The sequence below is a fragment of the Syngnathus leptorhynchus genome, chromosome 2 (assembly GCF_054491065.1).
Source record: "Syngnathus leptorhynchus isolate UIUO chromosome 2, UIUO_Slep, whole genome shotgun sequence".
Taxonomy (NCBI): Eukaryota; Metazoa; Chordata; class Actinopteri; order Syngnathiformes; family Syngnathidae; genus Syngnathus; species Syngnathus leptorhynchus.
The window spans coordinates 24,567,446-24,590,521 of NC_141196.1; the positions used below are offsets into that span (position 1 = coordinate 24,567,446).

General features: G+C 41.0%; 1 protein-coding gene across 25 annotated transcripts; it reads left to right on the plus strand.

The window, feature by feature from the left end:
- Nucleotides 1-3,390: 3,390 nt before the first annotated feature.
- On the plus strand, nt 3,391-21,377 carry LOC147061323 (uncharacterized). 25 transcript variants are annotated; one of them, XM_085906453.1, is made up of 15 exons: nt 3,395-4,000; nt 5,270-5,323; nt 5,605-8,866; nt 9,101-9,204; nt 9,298-14,843; nt 15,001-15,080; nt 15,221-15,351; nt 15,550-15,642; nt 15,726-16,669; nt 17,191-17,276; nt 18,578-18,634; nt 19,612-20,029; nt 20,294-20,365; nt 20,439-20,585; nt 20,692-21,377. In XM_085906453.1, the coding sequence occupies exons 3-5, from the start codon at nt 6,121-6,123 to the stop codon at nt 13,447-13,449; spliced, it is 7,002 nt and encodes a 2,333-aa protein (XP_085762579.1). In that variant the 5' UTR covers nt 3,395-4,000; nt 5,270-5,323; nt 5,605-6,120; the 3' UTR covers nt 13,450-14,843; nt 15,001-15,080; nt 15,221-15,351; nt 15,550-15,642; nt 15,726-16,669; nt 17,191-17,276; nt 18,578-18,634; nt 19,612-20,029; nt 20,294-20,365; nt 20,439-20,585; nt 20,692-21,377. The 25 variants fall into 25 exon arrangements, with proteins under 25 accessions (XP_085762575.1, XP_085762565.1, XP_085762563.1 ...); XM_085906449.1 differs by having other exon boundaries at nt 3,391-4,000; nt 5,605-6,654; nt 6,760-14,843; XM_085906439.1 differs by having other exon boundaries at nt 3,394-4,000; nt 5,605-5,730; nt 5,971-14,843.
- Nucleotides 21,378-23,076: the final 1,699 nt, after the last annotated feature.

Here is a 23,076-nt window from a genome sequence, read left to right on the forward strand (position 1 = left end):
CTTCAACCGATTCACTCCGTTCCACTTTTCACTTATTCCAAATATTCATGACACGGCTGTTCACATTTTCTTCATTCAAAAAAATTTCCGTTTTCACAAAATTCACAAATTTCCGGCAATTTTTCCCCATTCATTCTTAATGGCAGATTCAACATTTCACATTTACGTTGTTCCAGTTTGAAATTCACATAATTCAACCCATTCAAATCACATTGGGGACATTCCCAAACTTGGCAAATTCAAAATTTTCACATATTCACGTTTCAAAATTTCACAAAATTTCACAAAATTCCACAAAATTCCACAAAATTTCCTTTTTCACTTCTAATTTCAACATACTTCAACCGATTCAACTCGTTCCAACTTTCAACTGTTCATCTTTTCCCTACCTATTCCACACCTTCCCATTCAGCAAAAATTTCACATTTTTCAAATTTGAAATTCAACCAAATTCTGCAAAATTCTCGTTTTTCACCTCTAGTTTCCACATTTTTCAACCGATTCAACCCGTTCCACTTTTCAACTCTTCATATTCTTCCTACCTATTCCCCAAATTCCCACTTAACAAAAATTCCACATTTTTCAAATTTGAAATTCAACCAAAATTTCCTTTTTCCACTCTAATTTCAACATCATTCAACCGATTCAACCCATTCCAATTGTATTCACTTTGTTCAACTTATGCATTTTCGCTAACTTTTTCAATTTTTGTCCGATTCAACCCGTTTCAACATTTAACTCCGAAAGTGACAACTAGACAGCCGTATATTTCGTTTCGTTCCAAATTTCAAAACTTTTTGGCGCAATTTTTTTTAAAAATTCCCATTCATTCTCAATGGGGATTTATAATTTGCTCTAACTTCTACATTTTTCAACCAATTCAACCCATTCCAACTTTCAACTCTTCATATTCTTCCTACCTATTCCCCAAATTCCCACTTAACACAAATTTCACATTTTTCAAATTTGAAATTCAACCAAATTCTGCAAAATTTCCTTTTTCCACTCTAATTTCCACATTTTCAACCGATTCAACCCATTCCACTTTTCAACTCTTCATATTCTTCCTACCTATTCCCCAAATTCCCACTTAACAAAAATTCCACATTTTTCAAATTTGAAATTCAACCAAAATTTCCTTTTTCCACTCTAATTTCAACATCCTTCAACCGATTCAACCCATTCCAATTGTATTCACTTTGTTCAACTTATGCATTTTCGCTAACTTTTTCAATTTTTGTCCGATTCAACCCGTTTCAACATTTAACTCCGAAAGTGACAACTAGACAGCCGTATATTTCGTTTCGTTCCAAATTTCAAAACTTTTTGGCGCAATTTTTTTTAAAAATTCCCATTCATTCTCAATGGGGATTTATAATTTGCTCTAACTTCTACATTTTTCAACCAATTCAACCCATTCCAACTTTCAACTCTTCATATTCTTCCTACCTATTCCCCAAATTCCCACTTAACACAAATTTCACATTTTTCAAATTTGAAATTCAACCAAATTCTGCAAAATTTCCTTTTTCCACTCTAATTTCCACATTTTTCAACCGATTCAACCCATTCCACTTTTCAACTCTTCATATTCTTCCTACCTATTCCCCAAATTCCCACTTAACAAAAATTCCACATTTTTCAAATTTGAAATTCAACCAAAATTTCCTTTTTCCACTCTAATTTCAACATTCTTCAACCGATTCAACCCATTCCAATTGTATTCACTATGTTCAACTTATGCATTTTCGCTAACTTTTTCAATTTTTGTCCGATTCAACCCGTTTCAACATTTATCTCCGAGAGTGACAACTAGACAGCCGTATATTTCGTTTCGTTCCAAATTTCAAAACTTTTTGGCGCAATTTTTTTTAAAAATTCCCATTCATTCTCAATGGGGATTTATCATTTGCTCTAACTTCTACATTTTTCAACCGATTCAACCCATTCCAACTTTAAACTCTTCATATTCTTCCTACCTATTCCCCAAATTCCCACTTAACAAAAATTCCATATTTTTCGAATTTGAAATTCAACCAAATTTTCCAAAATTTCCTTTTTCCACTCTAATTTCAACATTCTTTAACCGATTCAACCCATTCCAATTTTCAACTCTTCATATTCTTCCTACCTATTCCCCAAATTCCCACTTAACAAAAATTCCACATTTTTCAAATTTGAAATTCAACCAAAATTTCCTTTTTCCACTCTAATTTCAACATCCTTCAACCGATTCAACCCATTCCAATTGTATTCACTTTGTTCAACTTATGCTTACCATATTCAGCCCCTTCAACCCCACTTCCACTATGCTTCCAAAATTCAACCATTGACCCCCACTTCCACTGTGGCGGCCATCTTGGATTGACCCAGAAGTGACCCCAATGACCCCTGAATGGACCGGAAGTGACCCCAAATGAACTGGAAGTGACCTCAGGCAAACCGGAAGTGACCCTCAATAGACTGGAAGTGACCTCAGGCAAACCGGAAGTGACCCTAAATAGACCGGAAGTGACCTCACGCAAACCGGAAGTGACCCCAAATGAACCGGTAGTGACTCCAGATAGACCGTAAGTGACCTCACGCAAACCGGAAGTGACCCCAAATAGACCGGAAGTGACCTCAGGCATATCGGACTAGACCCCAAATAGACCGGAAGTGACCCCCAATGAACTGGAAGTGACTTCAGGCAAACCGGAAGTGACCCTAAATAGACCGGAAGTGACCTCAGGCAAACCGGAAGTGACCCTAAATAGACCGGAAGTGACCTTTGGCAAACCGGAAGTGACCCTCAAAAGACCGGAAGTGACCCTAAATAGACCGGAAGTGACCTTTGGCAAACCGGAAGTGTCCCCAAATGAACCGGAAGTGACCTCAGGCATATCGGAAGTGACCCTAAATAGACCGGAAGTGGCCCAAATAAACCGGAATTGACCTCAGCTAAACTGGAAGTGGCCCAAATTGAATCTGAAGTGACCCAAAAAAAACTGAAGTGACCACTGCTAAACCGGAAGTGGCCCAAATTGAACCGGAAGTGACCCGTGCTAAACCGGAAGTGACCTGTGCTAAACTGGAAGTTACTCAAATCTAACCGTAAGTGACCCTATTCCAAGACAAAGTGCACCAAACAGCTACATTTTCGCCAACTTTTGCAATTTATGTCCGATTCAACCCGTTTCAACATTTAACTTCGAAAGTGAAACTTTTGAAGCCGTATATTTCGTTCCGTTCCGAATTTGAAAACATTTTGGCGCAATTTTTTTTTTAAAGTTTTTTCCCCCCTCGCGTTTACGTGGATGCCACAAGTATATCGAACACAATGTTTTGATTATTCTTAAGCATACTGTAAAATAAATACATTTTGTTGTTTACTCGTCAGACAACGCATCCACAAAGTTGTACTTGTGGTTGACGTTGAGGTGATGAAAGCCTAACCCTAACCCTAACCCTAACCCTAACCCTAACCCTTTTCTCCTGAAGGAACACAACAGCCTCTTCCTCAGTGCGCGGTAAATCAGAGATCTTCATACTAACCAACAAACCATGTGAAAAAAAAGAAAAAGTAAAAATCAAAGGTCCTCCCGATAATACGTAAGGACCTAAATGTCTTTAGTTATTCGGGATTTTGACGGTGGCGCACGAAGACAGGATATGGCGTCGTATTGTAGTTTTTTCCCCCCTCGCGTTTACGTGGATGCCACAATTATATCGAACACAATGGTTTTCATTATTCTTGAGCATACTGTAAAATAAATACATTTTGATTTCCTCGACAAACAACGCATCTTGATAACCGGTTGTGTTTCACAGTGCCCTATGTTGAAAAATCAATGTATATTTTGGGGTTGATTGATGCTTTGGAAAGTTACGTTACCACACCAAGTCTCGCGTGAGTTATATCCGCTTATCGCGATTGTTGCAGCCCGCGCGCAGTGCTGAGTCACAGACGGCGGATATCGAAAGAGACTGTAGCTGTGATCTTGCGCGTACTTGCCAAAAAGTGAGTATAAATATTTAAGTGATAATCCTGTTTACGGTTGTGCTGTTTGTGTAATCCCAGATTGTCTCGTGTGTGCGCCACGAGCTAGCATTAGCGAAACGTCCAAAAGCAACTACCTTGGTTGCAGCTCGGCGCCGGAGTTCAATAGGCGTAAAGAGGTTTAACATAAGAGGCGGTTGCTGTGTCGAATTATTTTTTTTATATTCAACTTTGATTCTTTCAATAATCGTAATAAAATGTTAAGTCTTTATTTCATCGAAATTTTGACGGTGGCGCACGGAGACAGGATATTGCGTCATATTGTAGTTTTTTTTCCCCTCGTGTTTGCGTGGATGCCACAATTATATCGAACTTAATGGTTTTAATTATTCTTAAGCATACTGTTAAATAAATACATTTTGATGTTTCCTTGACAAACAACGCATCTTGACAAGCGGTTGTGTTTCACAGTGCCTTATGTTGAAAAATCAATGTATATTTTGGGGCTGATTGTTGCGTTGGAAAGTTACGTTACCACACCAAGTCTCGCGTGAGTTATATCCGCTTATCGCGATTGTTGCAGCCCGCGCGCAGTGCTAAGTCACAGACGGCGGATATCGAATGAGACTGTAGCTGTGATCTTGCGCGTATTTGCCAAAAAGTGAGTATAAATATTTAAGTGTTAATCCTCTTTACGGTTGTGCTGTTTGTGTAATCCCAGATTGTCTCGTGTGTGCGCTGTTTGGTTGGTAACTTCGGCGATGCTTCACAAAAGAAGTCATTTTCATTACAATCGTTTGAGAATCAAAAAGGCCCTGGTTCATTTTCTCTGTGTAGCATCGCCACGAGCTAGCATTAGCGAAACGGACAATAGCAACTACCTTGGTTGCAGCTCGGCTCCGGAGTTCAATAGGCGTAAAGAGGTTTAACATAAGACTTGTAGTCCTCCGTGGACTTGTAGTCCTGCGACTTGTGGCTGACTCGTATACCCTCTCTGGTGGCCATCACTGTACATCATTTTATTTTAATTCCTTGCTCCTATTGTAACTATTGTGCCATAATATTTTCACCCACAAATTCATTTGTACCACATTCTTCTCACTAATAATCGTAAAACTACAGTTAGAACAGTTTTGCGTCTGATTTTTATAATGTTTATGTAATGTCTTCTTAACAAAGAAAAAAATAATCAATTAAAAAGATACTTTTGTTTTGAGGTAGTTGTAAATTCAAAGCATGACTGACTAATTACATTATAGGTTATTGATAGTTGTTCTTTTTTTCCTGCAGAGCTCCGTGGACTTGTAGTCCTGCGACTTGTGGCTGACTCGTACACCCTCTCTGGTGGCTATCACTGTACATCATTACATTTTAATTCCTTGCTACTATTGTGCCATAATATTTTCACCCACAAATTCATTTGTACCACATTCTCATCATTAATAATCGTAAAACTACAGTTAAAACAGTTTTGTGTCTGATTTTTATAATGTTTATGTCATGTCTTCTTAACAAAGAAAAAATATAATCAATTAAAAAGATACTTTTGCTTTGAGGTAGTTGTAAATTCAAAGCATGACTAATTACACGATAGGTTATTGATATATGTTCTTTTTTTCCTGCAGAGCTCCGTGATCTGTGGTTTTGCTACGCTCTGTGGACTTGTAGTCCTGCGACTTGTGGCTGACCCTGTATACCCTCTCTGGTGGCCATCACTGTACCTCATTACATTTTATTTCCTTGCTGCTATTGTAACTATTGTGCCATACTATTTTCACCCACAAATTCATTTGTACCACATTCTTCTCACTAATAGGCCTCTTGTATACAAGTTAAAATTACAGTTAACACAGTTGTGCATCAGATTTTTCCAATGTTCATGTAATGTCTTCTTTTAATAAATAAATTAATCGATTATAATTTAATTTTGCTTTGAGTTAGTTGTAACTAATTACAGTAGATTATTGATATTTGTTCTTTTTTTCCTGCAGAGCTCTGTGACCTGTCCTTCTGCGACGCTCTGTGGACTTGTCCTTCTGCGACGCTCGGGGACCTGTGGCTGACCCCCTATACCCTCTCTTGTCGCTGCTCTATCTTTTGTCCTCTGTCTTCCTTCTATCTACATCCTTTGAGAATCTGATATGCCGAGGAAAGGGAGGCGATCGCAGGCTGTAAAGTTGAGCTGGGAGCGACGCAAAAATCGTCGATGCTCGCCGCCGCTAATTACATGCACTGATCCAACCTTACCTACCCGGCATAACAAAATTGCACCTTTTGAAAACCTAACCGCACCTTTTGAAAACCTAACCGCACCTTTTGAAAACCAAACTGCACCTTTTGAAAATCAAACTGCACCTTTTGAAAATCAAACTGCACCTTTTGAAAATCAAACTGCACCTTTTGAAAACCAAACTGCACCTTTTGAAAACCTAACCGCACCTTTTGAAAACCTAACCGCACTTATTGAGACTGACAAACGTGGCGATGATCCACTTTGTCAAACTGATGAACGTGCCCTTGATGCACATGATCCACACTTTGAAACTGACGAACGTGGCCATGATCCACATTGTCCAACTGCTGAACGTGCCCTTGATGCACAATTTGAGACTGATTCCTGTGATATTGGACCTGACGTTCCCGCTGCAGCTATGGCTTCTGTGCAACCTCATTTGGTAACGTATGTGTTGGCATCTCACAGCCAAGCTCATCCGAAATATGGAGAATTCAGAAACAGTCAATGTGTGGCTAACTCTGTTACATTTCTGGCTTTCCTGCAGGAGCTCAATCACCTGACCAGCTCTGACCTTGATGCTGTTCTTAATGTTGGCAATGAACTGTATACATGTACTGTTGCTGCATTGAAAGCCCAAGGATGCTTCTTAGACAGATTTCTGACAGCTGATGAACTTCCAGGGATTGTACGTGGTTTTTCAAAGCAGCATGTCTTAATAAAGAATCAGTCAATGGGTGGTATGTTTACCTCTTTCTACGGAGATGAGCTGTTCCTGAACCTTCGTGACAGACTCCAGTGCTTGACCTCAGAGTTCAATTATGCTCTGCTGATTATGCGGTTAACGTGCATTGCTGTTTTCCGAGACCACCAAGGCAGGTATGGATTTTTTGATCCCCACTCTAGAGGACGAGATGGCCTCCATGCTGACAACGGCACAGCGCTCATGATGCGCTTCACACGTGTGTCCGACCTCATCGATAAGTTGACGGAGGTTTACACAAGCTTGAGATGCTTTGGTAATGAACCGTATGAGCTTGTACCAGTCTGCTTTGAACCTGTTGAAGGTCCCGTAACTGACCATGAGATGACGACATGTACACAGTCACCTCCCGTGATGAACATCCATGACGCTGCCACAAGCAGACCTGTTGCAGAGATTGTCTGTGTTGAGACGGGCGAGACTACACGTCACTACCAAGAATTGATCGATAACGACAGTGAAGTGGTTTTCCCAACAATAGGTAAACAGCTGCAAAATGTGTCAAAAATTGCAAAATCTAGTAGGCAAAAGTTCCAACGACGAATGAAAGCACAGGAAAAGTTAAAAGAAACAGCTGAAGTGAGTCGTAAAAAACAGGAACTAAAGAGAATTAAAAAGAACTCCAAACAGAAGGACAAGTACAGGAAAAACGCAGAGATAAGACAAATCAAACGTTGCTACATTACAACGCGTTATCAACAAGACAAGGAATTTTGTTCCAAACAGAAGTCCTATTTTACACAACGTTGTCAGATGGATAATGAGTTTAAGAAGAGAAATTGTTCCCGTGTGTTACGTCGTTATAAGACAGATGAGTGTTTTAAGATGAGACGACGCGCTTACATTACAGAACGTTACCGTGGCGATGTTGGGTTTAAGAACAGACAGCGTTCTTACATCACAGAACGTTACCGTGAAGACGATGGTTTCAAAACCAAACAGCGCAGTTACATCAGAGGACGTTACCGTGACGATGTTGGGTTTCGAAACAGGCAGCGCAATTACATTACGCGCCGTTACTTAAACAACCCTGAATTCCGAGTCAAACATCAGGAAATCATGAGGCGCATAATGAAAAGAACATCTGATTCACTGAGGACTAAAACAATGCGCAGAGCAAGTACGCTTTTACTAAAATACAAAGTCATTAACCAACTATGTAGGGAGCGAAATGACTGTGTGATTATGAAAGCTGTTGAGCTCTTCAAAGCCGAAGTTAAGAACGGCCCCACATTTGTCTGCACAGTTTGCCACAGAGCATTGTTTCCGAACCAGGTACGCCCTTGCCATCGTAGCTTTTATAAGAAAAACAGTCATGTTGTTGCACGTTGTCTCACGGGACAATTTGTCCATATTTGTGATGATGAATGTCAGGCCTCGTGCAGAGTACCAGCTGTAAGAAAACTGGAGTGGATATGTCACACTTGTTTTAGTCACCTCAAAGATGGTAAAATGCCTGCACTTGCTGTTGCAAACAATCTAACACTTTCTGATATTCCAAAGGAGCTGTGTGGATTGAACATCCTGGAGAGACACCTGATTTCAAAATGCATATCATTTGCCAAAATCGTACCTCTTCCCAAAGGTCAACAACGAGCCATTCGTGGAAATGTTGTGTGCGTGCCATCTGAGGTACAAGAGACGGTCAATGTCTTGCCGAGACTACGAAGTAAGTCACAGATGTTGAGAGTGAAGCTGAAGAGACGGCTTTGCTACAAAGGCCATCAGTTTTTCCAAACCGTCACTTGGTCCAAGCTAATGAGTGCTCTGCTGAAACTGAAACAAATCCATCCACAGTACAGAGACATAACTATTCGCGACGACGCGGACCTTTGCGACCCAACCCTCACTGATGACGAGAGCAGCTCGGACGAAGCGGAAATGAGTGACCGTGAGTATAATGAGGAAGCTCTGGAGGAGATCTACAGATTTGAGAGTGAAGCTCTGTGTGGGACGAACAGTGACTCACGAGATGACAACAGTGGTAAGAAACAGCAGCGAGAAAATGCAGATGATGGTGATGAACCAAATGGTGGAGTGATCCTTGAATCGTGTCTCCAACCGAATGATGTGTCGGAGGAAATCATGAGTTTTACAGAGGGCATTTACTGCGTTGCTCCTGCAGAGAGAAACAACCCGGTAAGCTTTTTCAAGACGCCCAAACTTGAGGCCATGGCTTTTCCAGTGCAGTTTCCCACTGGTCAAAACACCCTTGATGAAGAGAGAGCGGTAAAACTCACACCAAGCAAATATTTCAAAACGCGTCTGTGTTGTGTCGATGAACGTTTTGCTCGAGATACCAACTACTTGTTCTTTGCCCAGTTTGTGACTGAAATTTACCAGGCAACGTCGAGCATGACGATACAGCTGCGCAAAGGTAAGCCTTTCACCAGGGATGGTCGAAGGATCAACAACGCCATGCTTCAGGACAAACGTGAAGTTGAGAAATTGGTGCGCAGCAAGGATGCCGTCCGATTCATGACACCACTGAGAGGTACGCCGGCCTATTGGGAGAGAACCACCAATGATCTTTTTGCAATGATCCGACAGCTGGGCACACCCACCTTCTTTTGCACGTTTTCTGCTGCCGAAATGCGTTGGGAAGAAGTCATCACTGCCATCAAAGCGCAACAAGGTGAAGTAGTGAATTTCGCCCAACTTGACTGGGCGACTAAGTGTGAGATCCTACGCAGCAATCCTGTGACGACGATGCGCATGTTTAACAAACGTGTGGAAGCTCTTTTCAGAGATTTGATCCTATCTCCGGCGCAACCGATTGGTGAGGTCGTCGACTACTTCTACCGACTAGAGTTTCAACACAGAGGAAGTCCTCACATTCATTGCCTCATATGGGTTCGAGGTGCCCCTGTATTTGAGGAAGCCTCAGATGAAGCCATCTGTCATTTTGTGTCTCGCTACATCTCGGCTGAGCTGCCGGACCCGGAGAAGGAACCGGAGTTGTACAAGAAGGTCACAGAGGTTCAGATGCACAGTAAGAGCCACTCTAAAACGTGTGTCAAACACCAAGGTGCGAATTGCCGCTTTGGATTCCCCAAACAACCCTGCGACGAAACAACGATCGTCAGACCTCTACCCGTCGATGACGACAATCGGGATCGACACAAGGACAATCGGTCGGCGGCAAATGACAAGCTTGTGCCCGTGCTACGTCTGCTGAATGAGCCCGAGGCTTCATCCCTGACTTTGTCGCAGGTACTGGCTAAATGTAACCTCACCGGTGTCGAGTACATGAACTATTTGCAGACGACTGCCTCGTCGAGTTCTGTCGTGCTGAAGCGTGAACCGAAAGACTGCTGGGTCAACAACTACAACCGCCATTTGCTTCTCGCCTGGGATGGGAACCTGGACGTCCAATACATCCTGAATGCCTACTCTTGCATCGCGTACATCTGCAGCTACATCAGCAAAGCTGAACACGGTTTGAGCCAATACCTGAAATCTGTGATTGAAAACTCCCGCAGCGAAAATGTCAACGAGAGCGATGAGATGAAGCAGATTATGCAAGCGTACTCCAAAAAGAGAGAAGTGAGCGCCCAGGAATGTGTCGCACGCGCATGCGGCTTGCATATGAAACAGTCCTCCCGCAGTGTGGTATTTATACAAACGAGTGACAATGCGCTTAAAATGAGTTACCCTCTCTCACTGCTTGAGGGCAAAACGCAGGAATCTCATGAGGTGTGGATGACTGGCCTGCCAGACAAGTACAAATGCAGACCTCAGACGGAGGAATTTGAAGTCATGTGCTTGGCTGATTTTGCATCGACGTGCAGAATTGTTTACGGCAAACAAGTCAAAGGTAAGAATGTTTTGCCTCTGTTGAACGAGATGGGCTTTGTCCAGAAAAGAACGGAAAAACACGCGGTCATCAAATACTGTAAGTACTCTGAACAAAAGAATCCCGAGGAGTATTACTGCGCCTTGCTCAAGTTGTACCTGCCTCACCGTGCCGATTGCCAGCTAAAATCTGAGCGCTTTCCCACGTATCAGTTGTTTCATGATCACGCCTGTGTACAGTTACCGTACGACGACTCTGTGGAGCGTGTGTGCCAGATCGTCAAAAGGAACAGAGACAGGTATGAGAAACACAGTCGAGACATTGACAACGCCATCCAAGAGGTGGAGGACAGTGGGCTCGTCATCAACGAATGGTGCCACCTGGCTCCCGAGAGTGAGTTGCAGAGACTTGAATGCCTTGAGGAAATCAACGCGAGAGATGAACCGAATGACAACGTGGCGGAGAATGTCCCGGACTACGACGTCAGGTCAGAAAGAACACAAATGTCCATCGTGACAGAGGCCGCCGCCATCGATCCCGCAGTGTTACGCGACATGTATCGTAACCTTAACCAAAAGCAAGCGTCTGTCTTCTACAAGGTCAGAGATTGGTGCATAAAACGTGTGTGTAGCTCAAAGCCAATCGAGCAGTTCTTCTACCACATTAACGGTGGCGCCGGGACCGGCAAGTCCCATCTGATCAAATGTATCCACGCAGAGGCTACCAGAATACTGCAGAGACTACCACGACTGGCTGAGGAGGCCGACATTTCCAAGGCAACGGTTGTTCTCGCAGCTTTCACAGGCACGGCGGCGTTCAACATTTCTGGGACAACTTTGCATTGTCTCCTCAAACTGCCGAGAAGTCTCAAACCCCCGTACCACGGCCTGGGCAATAAGCTGGACGAAGTCCGAGCCGAGCTGTCGATGGCCCAGATACTCATCGTCGATGAGATTTCCATGGTGTCGAAAGACCTCTTCGCCTACGTCAACGCCAGGTTGAAACAAATCAAAGGAATTGTTTTACCTTTTGGTGGCATGTCTGTTCTTGCTGTTGGAGATTTCTTCCAGCTCCCTCCCGTGAGACAGTCCAAACCTCTGTGCGTGTACGATCCCACGCGGCTGGACCACTGGCGTGACAACTTCACAACCATCACACTCAGCGACATCATGCGGCAGAAAGACGATATCGCCTTTGCCGAACTGCTGAACCGACTCCGCGTCAAAGAAAAGTCTGACGAACTGTCGGAACTGGACAGAGCTCTCCTTGCCACGAGGTACACTTGCCCGGAAATGTGTCCAAAGCATATTCTGCACGTTTTTGCCACCAATAAACAGGTGGATGGCCATAACTCCGCGATGCTGAATCTGCTTCATAAGGACATTGTGCAAATTGACGCGGATGACTACAAGAAAGACAAAGGTACTGGCAGAATGGCAAGGCAAGCTTACCCTGTGCAAGGCGCTAAGAATGAGCTCCCGGACTCTATCAAAGTTGCCTTGGGCGCACGTGTTATGATCACTCGCAATATCGATGTTCAAGCAGGTCTGTGCAATGGGATGTTTGCAAAAGTTGTCCAATTGGTCAACTATCCAAATGAAGCACGTGTCCAGAAGCTTGGCTTGGAACTCGACCATGTGAGTAAGACCGCACGTACTGCTAACCCCGTGTACATTGACAGACAGGAGGAAAAGCTGAAGAAGGCCGGAGTGGTGCGCCGACAGTTTCCCATTAAGCTTGCTTTTGCCTGCACCATCCATAAGGTACAAGGCATGACGACATCAGAGGCTGCAGTTTCGCTGAAAGGTGTTTTCGAACACGGCATGGGGTACGTAGCTCTGAGTAGAGTCACTTCGCTCAGTGGTCTGCATATTCTGCATATGGATGAGAGAAGAATCCACGCGAATCCAGAAATCACTGCTGCTCTTGCTGAGATGGCAGTGGATTCTTTGGACAGCGTAATGCCTCTCCTTCACCTGATGCCGTCGGTAGATCGGGCAAATCACCTGGTTGTCATCCATCATAACACCGAAGGGCTGTCTTGTCACGTGCAAGATATCGTGTCTCATCACGAACTGCTTTTTGCCGACGTTTTGTGCTTCACAGAGACACACCGCCAAGGACCAGTGGCTGATGGCCGCGCTTGCTTGCAAGGCTACACCATGTTTCACAGGAACCGAAGGGATTCTTACACAAACTTTCCTGACTTGGCCACAAAACTTGGTGGTGGCGTAGGTATTTGTGTCAAAAGTCACATCGCAGCCCAGGAAAAGAAATACATTCAGGGCGTGACCGACATCGAATTTGTTGTGGTGAAACTTGAAGCGCCCCTCAATGTGTTGATTGCTGCCGTTTACAGGCCTCCGGGCAACAGTCTGCGCACTTTTCTGCCAAGCTTGGGAAATCTGTTGCGGTACCTTGAAGTAATGGACCATCATCAGATCTTGGTATGTGGAGATTTTAATGAAGATATGCTATCTGCCTCATTCAAGCCCATTCTTGATTTGTTTTGCTCAAAAGGTTACACGCAACTCATAACCACTGCTACCACTGACAAGAACACATTGCTTGACCTCATTTTTGTCTCTCGACCTCAGTGTGCTCTTCATTCAGGTGTCTTGCGAACCTACTACAGCTATCACAATCCCGTTTTCTGTGTTTTGACCAGTGAAAGGTAAGTCACGGCTAAATCATGCGGTTCAGCATTTTCAAAAACAACAAGGATGGAAATCGAAACGTGAATGGTGTCGTAAGTGTATGATAATAGTGGTGGGTGACTTGTTGACTTGAGGTGAAATGGGATCTGGGGCCAAGGTGGCTCAGAATGGTAAACGTAATGTTGGCATTTGGCAGAAACCTCACAATTTCCACATAAAAAATAACTATCGACCCATGTGGATAGCGATAGCTGCGAAAGCAGCCTTGTACCGCTAATGTAAATTGGTGGCAAACAAAATGAAATCCACCCCAATTTTGTACACTGAGGTTTCTGCTTGATGCTAGCAATAAACTGGTTGCCTTGCTGGCATTACAAATGAAGAAAACATTGACTTGGAAAATAGTTATCGATGACAAAGATTGGCTTGACACGAGAAGCATGCATCAGAGTGAGTGAAGGGGAGATGGAGAGGTGTGGCCTTTTTAATTTGGATGAACTATTATCATTTTCAAAGGTAAATCATATAGGAGTGTTAATGGAAACAAATAGTGAGTAAAGCCAAACATGGAACTGTGATTAAAAAGTATCATGAGTAAATGATACATGCAAAGATAAGAAGAGTTGAAGTCATTCATGCCTGTGGTGGTGAGTTGAGGATGGGCCTGTATGTTGAGATGGAATGGGGGTTGGTGTTGACTCAAGTTCAGTTAAGGGAAGGCCAAGGCTTTTTAAAATCTCAAAAGCCTTCCCTTAACTTGATGTGACTTTTTAATATTTTAAACTTTTTAATTTGTTTTATTAGTTTTCAAAAAGCCTTCCCTTAGCTCGAGTTGATTTAAGTTTTTAACTTGTAAACCTTTTAACTTTTAAAACTTTTAACTTGAAACTTTCAACTTTTTAAATTTTTAACTTTTGAAACTTTTAGAATTTTTAAACTAACTTATAGACGAGTTAAGGGGAGACTTTTTATCGTTTTTGATTTCTGATTTTACCACCACATTTTAAAGATGAGTTATAGGAAGGCCTTTTAAACGTTATTTATTTTTTAATTGTTTTTCACACCAATTTATTTATTTATTTATTTATTTATTTATTTGTTTATTTATTTATTATAATTGTTCTACATCATAATCATGAGGCGAGAACAGAAAACAGACTAGGTAAGTTTCTCATCATGACACATGTTTTATCTTTCTTTCAAAAGACAGTAAATGCTGCCATTTCACTCTTCTGTATTTTAACAGTTTCCTTTATCTGGCGAAAGCAGCTCATTCCAGTATCAAGGCCAGTGTGCCATCAGGTGCACAAGTCCAGCTCTTCGCACAAACATCAGTCCTTATTGCGATGACTTATCCGCGAATCATTTTTGTCGCCATTCCCAAAAAGCAGCTCGTCCCAGAATCGAGGCCAGAGGTAGGCATGACAAATTACTTTATTGTAATGTAAGTGTAGAAAAGGAAAGTATTACATTTGAATGTATTGTAATTCATAGGCAAGGTTGTGTAAGCCCTCTGCAGAATCGTACATTTTTATTCAATTTTTTGGGATTGTCCTTTTTTTCTCCACAAAGACCTTGAGCATGCCAAAACATTCATAATGGACCAATGACTCCCAAACCAAAGTGGCGAGAAGCGGACTTCTCATTCTTTCGTGAGTAGCCAATAAGACGATTGTCATGAAAGAGCCTCTTTAAATTTGAATATCTTTTCCACCTCATGTCATCTCCACCTCAATGTTTGTTTTTTTATTTTTTCATGTTGCCTGTGGTTCCACACGCTCCTTTTGTCTAGACAGGAGCTCGGCCACCCTGGGAATCAACCTTGATGAGAACCGACCTATCTCGCCGGAGAAATGAATGGCATGTTACGAAGATTCATGCGCCCAATGTTCTTCTTAACTTTCTATTGACTGAAAGCAAAACGTAAGTAAGCCTAATTCCAAACTCTTACATTTGTAAAGCCAAAACAAAATGGTTGTGCCCGAAAATAGGATACAGGTATGTGAATGTTTTCATGTCATTCACTCTATAGTACAAAGATACTCGTTGTACATGTGCTGGAAGTATGACTTCATTGTAATGTGACTTTCAAAAATGAATTGATTATGATATTATGTACAGCGAGAGCCAAGCATTTCAAGAAGACTTGTACAAGGGAGCCCTGCATCATGGAACACAAACTCCCAAACACACATGACTTCTCCTGATTCTTCTGTGAGTAGCCAACAAGGAAAATTGTCAGGAAGCACTCTTCAATTTTATCGCTTCTCCTCAACACCTCCTTCATGTTTTTCTAGTATGCTCTTGGCCCAAGAGTCTTGGGTCTTGCCTGTGGTTCTACACGCATGCAGTCATGCAGACAAAGAACACCTTGCCCTTTAACTGTCGGAAGCTGTCCCTCTGCGAAGCCTCGTAGCATACAGTCTGTTTTCTGTTCTCATTTATTTATTTGTTTATTTATTTGTTGTTGATTTATTTTTTTGGCTATTTTTAACACTGCTTTGAACTTAGACGTTTTAACCGTATTGCGTTGCACAATTGTCGGCCTTTCTATATCTCTTTGCCTTAAATTATGTTGACATTATCTTTTGTATATCATATGTACCCCCAGTCTGACTCACATCTACAATCATGCTACACTTAAACTTTTTAATAAAAATAGTTTGATTCAGTTGGGGGAAAAAACATTATCACATCAAATTATCAATTCAGTGAAACATTTATGGTTTTTTAAATTTCTGTTATTTCTTCAGAGTTTCTAAAAGTTATTTATAAAATTTCAAGCATTACATATTCACATACAAGTGAAGTCCAATTGATTTATTCTTGTTTGTCATTTGTTATGTTTATTATTTATTGAAACAGTAAAACATTTGATTTTTTTTTTTAGTTTTGAAGAGTTTTTTTTAATATTTCAAGCATTATATATTTGATTCTCCCCCCCCCCCCACAAAAAAAATCGTACTGTATTTCTATTCCAAAAAGCACCATGCAAGTTTTTTTTTCATTCTTGTTTAGAAAGAAAAGTCTAAAGTGTATGTTGACTACTTATGTTGTGATTTGTCGTATAAAAGAACCTGTTTTGAATGACATTATGAAACTTTAATTAAATACTTATGTTTTATCTAAACTTTGCATGTTCATTCATTACTTTCACACTACTCACTATTTTAATGTCATGTTGTCATTATTCATCAGCCAATGCATGCATCAGGGCTGGAGTGAGTTGGGATAGTCGGAGGTTTGTTTTTGGGGAATGAGAAAATTATAGAAAGTTTACTATAATATTGTCTTGTGATCATAGTTTATTGTTATGTTGTCTTGTATGTACATTCTATAACTTGCTATACTGTATATTGTTTTATCTTTGCGATTGTACTGATCACGTTGCATTGAAATAATTTGAAAAATATCGGTAATCTCATGAACTGTGGCGATTAAAGTTATTAGCATTACTGTACAACTATTTGATTACTATCATGACCAGTTCTAAAGATGCTGAAGCACGGTCACTCGATCGTATCGTTACGTATCGCGTGATTGTGTTTACCGCCTTAAAGTCGGCGCTACCATTTTTCACCTTGGGTGGGGGGTGGGGTCTAGAAGCATTGAGTTCGCGTTAATATAAACATGCACATGTTCACTCAATTGTGTAATCATATTTCACATGAATCTCGTAGCGATGTGTTCCGCTCTCAGTGTTTTTCTTCTGTGTGGAAGAAAGTTTGGATGCTACGACAAAAAGTTAATATCCCTTTTCAGACTTCGCACAGACCTTCGCGCCACCGAGATGTGGGTGGAGACAAATTGGTGCACTGGCTCTCTTTCTCTGCTTGACGACGAGAAAGGTAAGTGGCTTTTCAGACGTCTACCCCCAACCCGAGATTTTTTTACAACTTTATTAAAAACCCTGAGTATATGCTTACATTTTTAACCAGGATTGTTACGATAGTTCGGAAAGTAGCACTTCCTCACTTCAAATTGAAGTTAATTAAGATCGGCACAGTTCAATTACTGTACTATTACATCTTATTACGCATTAACTATACATATACAACGACGCAAAATTCATTTAATTCAGTCAACATCTCTTAGTGAGCGATCTATAAATGGATAATTACAAATTCCGATCTTTCGTCCATTCACTTCTTTGCTTTCCGTCGAGCAAAAAAAAAAAAAAAAACCCCGCCCGCCATTACGAAAGGCGCATATAGCAAATGAACTTATAATTAGTAATTAATTAGTCAGTCAAAACTACATGTTTGTTTTGCGTTCCAATCAATTACGGAGGATTCCCATTTTTATTGCTCCTGGCTATGACTATTTGGACCTATCGTCCGCCGTTTGCTTCTGCCACAATCACAAAATGGACGTGCCACGCCCATGATGCATGCACTTTGCGTTACGGAGTAAGGACATTTCTGGAAAGATACACGACGCGTAATTCATTTAGTTCAGACAACTCGTAGTCCGCCCCACATAAATGGATAATTACAAATTCCGACCCTTCGTCCATTCACTTCTTTGGTTTCCGTCGAGCAAAAAAAAAAAAAAAAACCCCGCCCGCGATTACGAAATGCGCATATAGCAAATGAACTTATAATTGGTAATTAATTAGTCAGTCAAAAGTACATGTTTGTTTTGCGTTCCAATCAATTACGGAGGATTCCCATTTTTATTGCTCCTGGCTGTGACTATTTGGACCCATCGTCCGCCGTTTGCTTCTGCCACAATCACAAAATGGACGTGCCACGCCCATGATGCATGCACTTTGCGTTACGGAGTAAGGACTTTTCTGGAAAGATACACGACGCGTAATTCATTTAGTTCAGACAACTCGTAGTTCGCCCCACATAAATGGATAAAAACAAGTTTTACAGTGTTCTTTAATTTAAATATTTGATTTCGGTCGGCACCCAAAGAAATTTACAGGCGCCATTATGAAATGTGCGTCTCAAATTATATAGCGGATGGCATAAAAAGGGTGATCTAAAAGCATTGAGTTCACTTAAATATAAACATGTATATGTTCACTCAATGGTGTAATCATATTTCACATGGATTTAGAGCGATGTGTTCCGCTCTCAGTGTTTTTCTTCTGTGTGTAAAAGTTTTGACGCTACGACTAAAAGTTACCCTCCCTTTTCAGACTTTCACACACATTCTGCACCGCAGGAAAATTGGAGAATTTTTGAAGACGAGAAAGGTAAGTGGTTTTTCAGATGTCTCACCCCCAACCCGAGATTTTCTCACAACTTTCTTAAAAGCCCCGAGTATATGCTTAATTTTTAAGCAGGATTTTTGCGATTGTGGGGAAAGTAGCACTTCCTCACTTCAAACTGAAGTTAATTAAGATCGTCACAGTTCAATTACTGTACTATTACATCTTATTACGCATTAACTATACATGTACAGCGACGCAAAATTCATTAATTCAGTCAACATCTCTTAGTGAGTGATCCATAAATGGATAATAACTACCGACCCTTCGTCCATTCACTTTGGTTTCCGTCTAGCAAAAGAAAAAGAAAAAAAAAGATCCGCCCGCCATTACGAAATGCGCATATAGCAAATGAACTTGTAATTAGTAATTAATTAGTCAGTCAAAACTACATGTTTGTTTTGCGTTCCAATTAATTACAGAGTATTCCCCTTTTTATTGCTCTTTGGTATGACTATTTGCACCTAGCGTCCGCCGTTTGCATCGGCCACAATCGACAAAATGGACGTGCCACGCCCATGATGCATGCACTTTGCGTTACGGAGTAAGGACATTTCTGGAAAGATACACGACGCGTAATTCATTTATTTCAGATGACATCTCGTAGTTCCCCACACATAAATGGATAAAAACAAGTTTTATAGTGTTCTTTTATGAAATTCTTTGAGTTTGGTTGGCCCCCAAAAAAATGCACAGGCGCCATTATGAAATGTGCTTCCAAAATTATATAGCAGATGACATTGTAACTGTAAGAACTGATATGTACTGACCGAGTAACGTTCGTAGTATTGAATCATTGCCCGGTGTTTATTTGTAGCAGTCTTGATATGCTACACACTCGTGAACTATTGACTTTGTCACTCAGTCAGATGTATTATAATAGTAATTATTACAAGAATAATTTGCCAATTTTCATCTACAAACTAAACAAGTCAATTTCTCCCTTTTTTCTTCTCTTTCAGAATGGCGACAAAAATGATCCCGGCGAAGGTTGTCGCAATCAGGAGTGCTGTTCGAGCACGGAGCTGGATCTGTGCTGATGATGGCACCTTGTCCATGCAAGGACAGCACAAGAATGTGTCTGTTGCTCTCTGCGACGACAAGAAGGCATATAAAGTTGTTCTCTTTGAGCACTTGGCAGCCCTTGTCACAGAGGGCAACAGTTACATCTTTTTAAACTTTGGTTTGGACCAACGGGGCCTTGTGCTCCTCACCAAACCCGGCTCCAAAATTTTTAACGGGGCTCAAGTAACCACCAGCCCGGAATTGGAAGCAGAGGCCAGGGCCCTCGTATACCCTGACTCGGTGGAATCATCTCCTCAGGAGGTAGTGAGAAAGCTTCCTGAGGAGATGGTGTCACTTGATGGCGTCATAAGTGATGTAAGTTACCTGCACCCACAAATGCACATATACACACATGTATTTGTGTACATCTGTGAAGACATGATGCATGTGCAATGATGTACATGCATGCGGATGCTAAGCCCCACCCACACACACACAAAATCATTGAAATCCTCTGTTTAGTACTAAGGTATCAAAAGTTTTTTGTTTTTGTCATCGTTAAGGTTGTGTACACAGACACGACACGCTCATTGTCAAACACAATTATTGTAATTGGGATATCAATTTGGTCCACTTTAGATGCGTCCAATCCGCATGGTCTGCCAGAGAGGCAACCACCTTGTGCCGTTTCGGAGTGTGACGCTGAAAAAGGTAAGTAGCCATTTGTACGTCACGTTTTGTAGCACTTTGCACACATACTTAATGCATTTTTAAACAACTGCAGGATGAGGCCTCTGTCAAAATTGGCCTCTGGCGGGAGGCCAATCTCGTGGAGCTGAAGGTCGGCGGTTCCTTCAGATTCACTCATCTGAGTGCTCGGGTGAATGACTCGGGAGTGATGCTCCACTCCACAGGTTATACAGAAGTAGAGGTTAGTAAATGGCTTCACATATCTGTACTTTGTTGTTTTCCACCATTGGTAAACATTGTTATCCATTCATCAAAACTAATTTGATTGTTGTTTTTTTATTCAACAGGCCTGCAACTCCAGCCTCTCCTTCAACATTTTAGGGATCCACTATGGGGAAGAGCTGGTGGAGGTCCTGTCAAACACAGGAGACGTCACCAGTATCAATCTTGACGTCTGGAAACTGACATTCACCGAGCCCCCCCATATCCCACAAGATGGGATCCCCGTCATTGTCACGCGTGTCCAGGGCGCTGTGACAAAGATCGAATGCCTGAATGAATGCTTGAATGAATTCTTGAATGAATGAATGAATGTTGTATATTTGAATGAATGGTTGACAGTAATTGAATGCTTGAAATTAATTGAATGTGTGAAGGAATGGTGATACGTAAATGTTTAATGTTGAAGTTTCTAACAAAGTGTCCTTTTGTGTTCTTCTAGTGATAATAACACCTCAAGGTCGGTGAGGAACGAGAACAGCACCACGTCCAGGTGGTCGGGCTGCGAGAGGAAAACACCCCACTCCTGACCACAGTGATGACACCTCGACGGGGAGGAGATGGCCATCGACCAATCATCACGCAATATTTTGCATGCATTAATATTCAAATTGTGTTTCTTTAAAACTGGGCAACCCGGAAGAATGTGTCGTGTTTTGGTGGTTACAAAAACGCACGAGTTTTAGTGTCAGGGACCCGGGACCCAGGCCTGTATTAGTGCGCTTTGTTAGGAATAAACAATTGGTCAATTTGTTCTGATTGATCTACTGGTCTTCTCTTTGACAGAACAAATTCGCAAAATTGTTAGGTGCGCCAGTGTGTGGATTGGGACATAGCAACTTGTGTTAAGTGTTGATCGCAATTTGGAGTCAAATCAATAGCTAAAGATCCGTATCCTAACACTGAGTATCTCTTATTTAATGCGTTTGTGGATTTGTTTGTGAGCTTCTTCACATTCAAAGCATTCAGCACATTCAAATCATATTAGGAACATTTTCAAAATTCCCAAATTCTCCAAAATATCGTTTTTCAACTTGAATTTCTACATTTTTTTAACCGATTCAACCCGTTCCAACTTTCAACTGTTCATCATTTTCCTACCTATTCCAAAACCTCCCACTTACCAAAAATTCCACATTTTTCAACCCATTCCAACTTTCAATTGTAATTCCAAATTTTAAATTTGACCAAATTCCACATTTTGTTTTTTCTACTCTAATTTCTACATTTTTCAACCGATTCAACCCATTCCAACTTTCAACTCTTCATATTTTTTCTGCCTATTCCCCAAATTCACACTTACCATAAATTCCACTTTTTCAAATTTGAAATTCAACCAAATTTTCCTAAATTTCCTTTTTCCACTCTAATTTCTACATTTTTCAACCGATTCAACTCGTTTCAACTCTTCATATTCTTCCTACCTATTCCCCAAATTCCCACTTAACAAAAATTCCACATTTTTCAAATTTGAAATTCAACCAAATTTTCCTTTTTCCACTCTAATTTCGACATTTTTCAACCGATTCGACTCGTTTCAACATCATTCTTCGGCATTCCCCGAGTATTTTTTCAACTTCTTCACCTTCACACGCAATTTCCTCAGGAATTGCAAATTCTAGTTATTATTATTATTTTACTTATTCTGCCTACTTTTTCGGCGTTTAACTACTTCCACATACTTCAACCTATTCACTCCGTTCCACTTTTCACTTATTTCAAATATTCATGACAATTGTGCTCACATTTCAAACATTCAAAAAATTTTCCGTTTTCACAAAATTCACAAATTTCCGGCAATTTTTTCCCCATTCATTCTTAATGGCAGATTCAACATTTCACATTTACGTTGTTCCAGTTTGAAATTCACATAATTCAACCCATTCAAATCACATTGGGGACATTCCCAAACTTGGCAAATTCAAAATTTTCACATATTCACGTTTCAAAATTTCACAAAATTTCACAAAATTCCACAAAATTCCACAAAATTTCCTTTTTCACTTCTAATTTCTACATACTTCAACCGATTCAACTCGTTCCAACTTTCAACTGTTCATCTTTTCCCTACCTATTCCACACCTTCCCATTCAGCAAAAATTTCACATTTTTCAAATTTGAAATTCAACCAAATTCTGCAAAATTTCCTTTTTCCACTCTAATTTCCACATTTTTCAACCGATTCAACCCATTCCACTTTTCAACTCTTCATATTCTTCCTACCTATTCCCCAAATTCCCACTTAACAAAAATTCCACATTTTTCAAATTTGAAATTCAACCAAAATTTCCTTTTTCCACTCTAATTTCAACATTCTTCAACCGATTCAACCCATTCCAATTGTATTCACTATGTTCAACTTATGCATTTTCGCTAACTTTTTCAATTTTTGTCCGATTCAACCCGTTTCAACATTTATCTCCGAGAGTGACAACTAGACAGCCGTATATTTC

What these genes read in the sequence shown, in the direction of transcription:
- LOC147061323 (XM_085906436.1), top strand. Translation starts at nt 6,121, where the DNA reads ATGCCGAGGAAAGGGAGGCGATCGCAGGCTGTAAAGTTGAGCTGGGAG.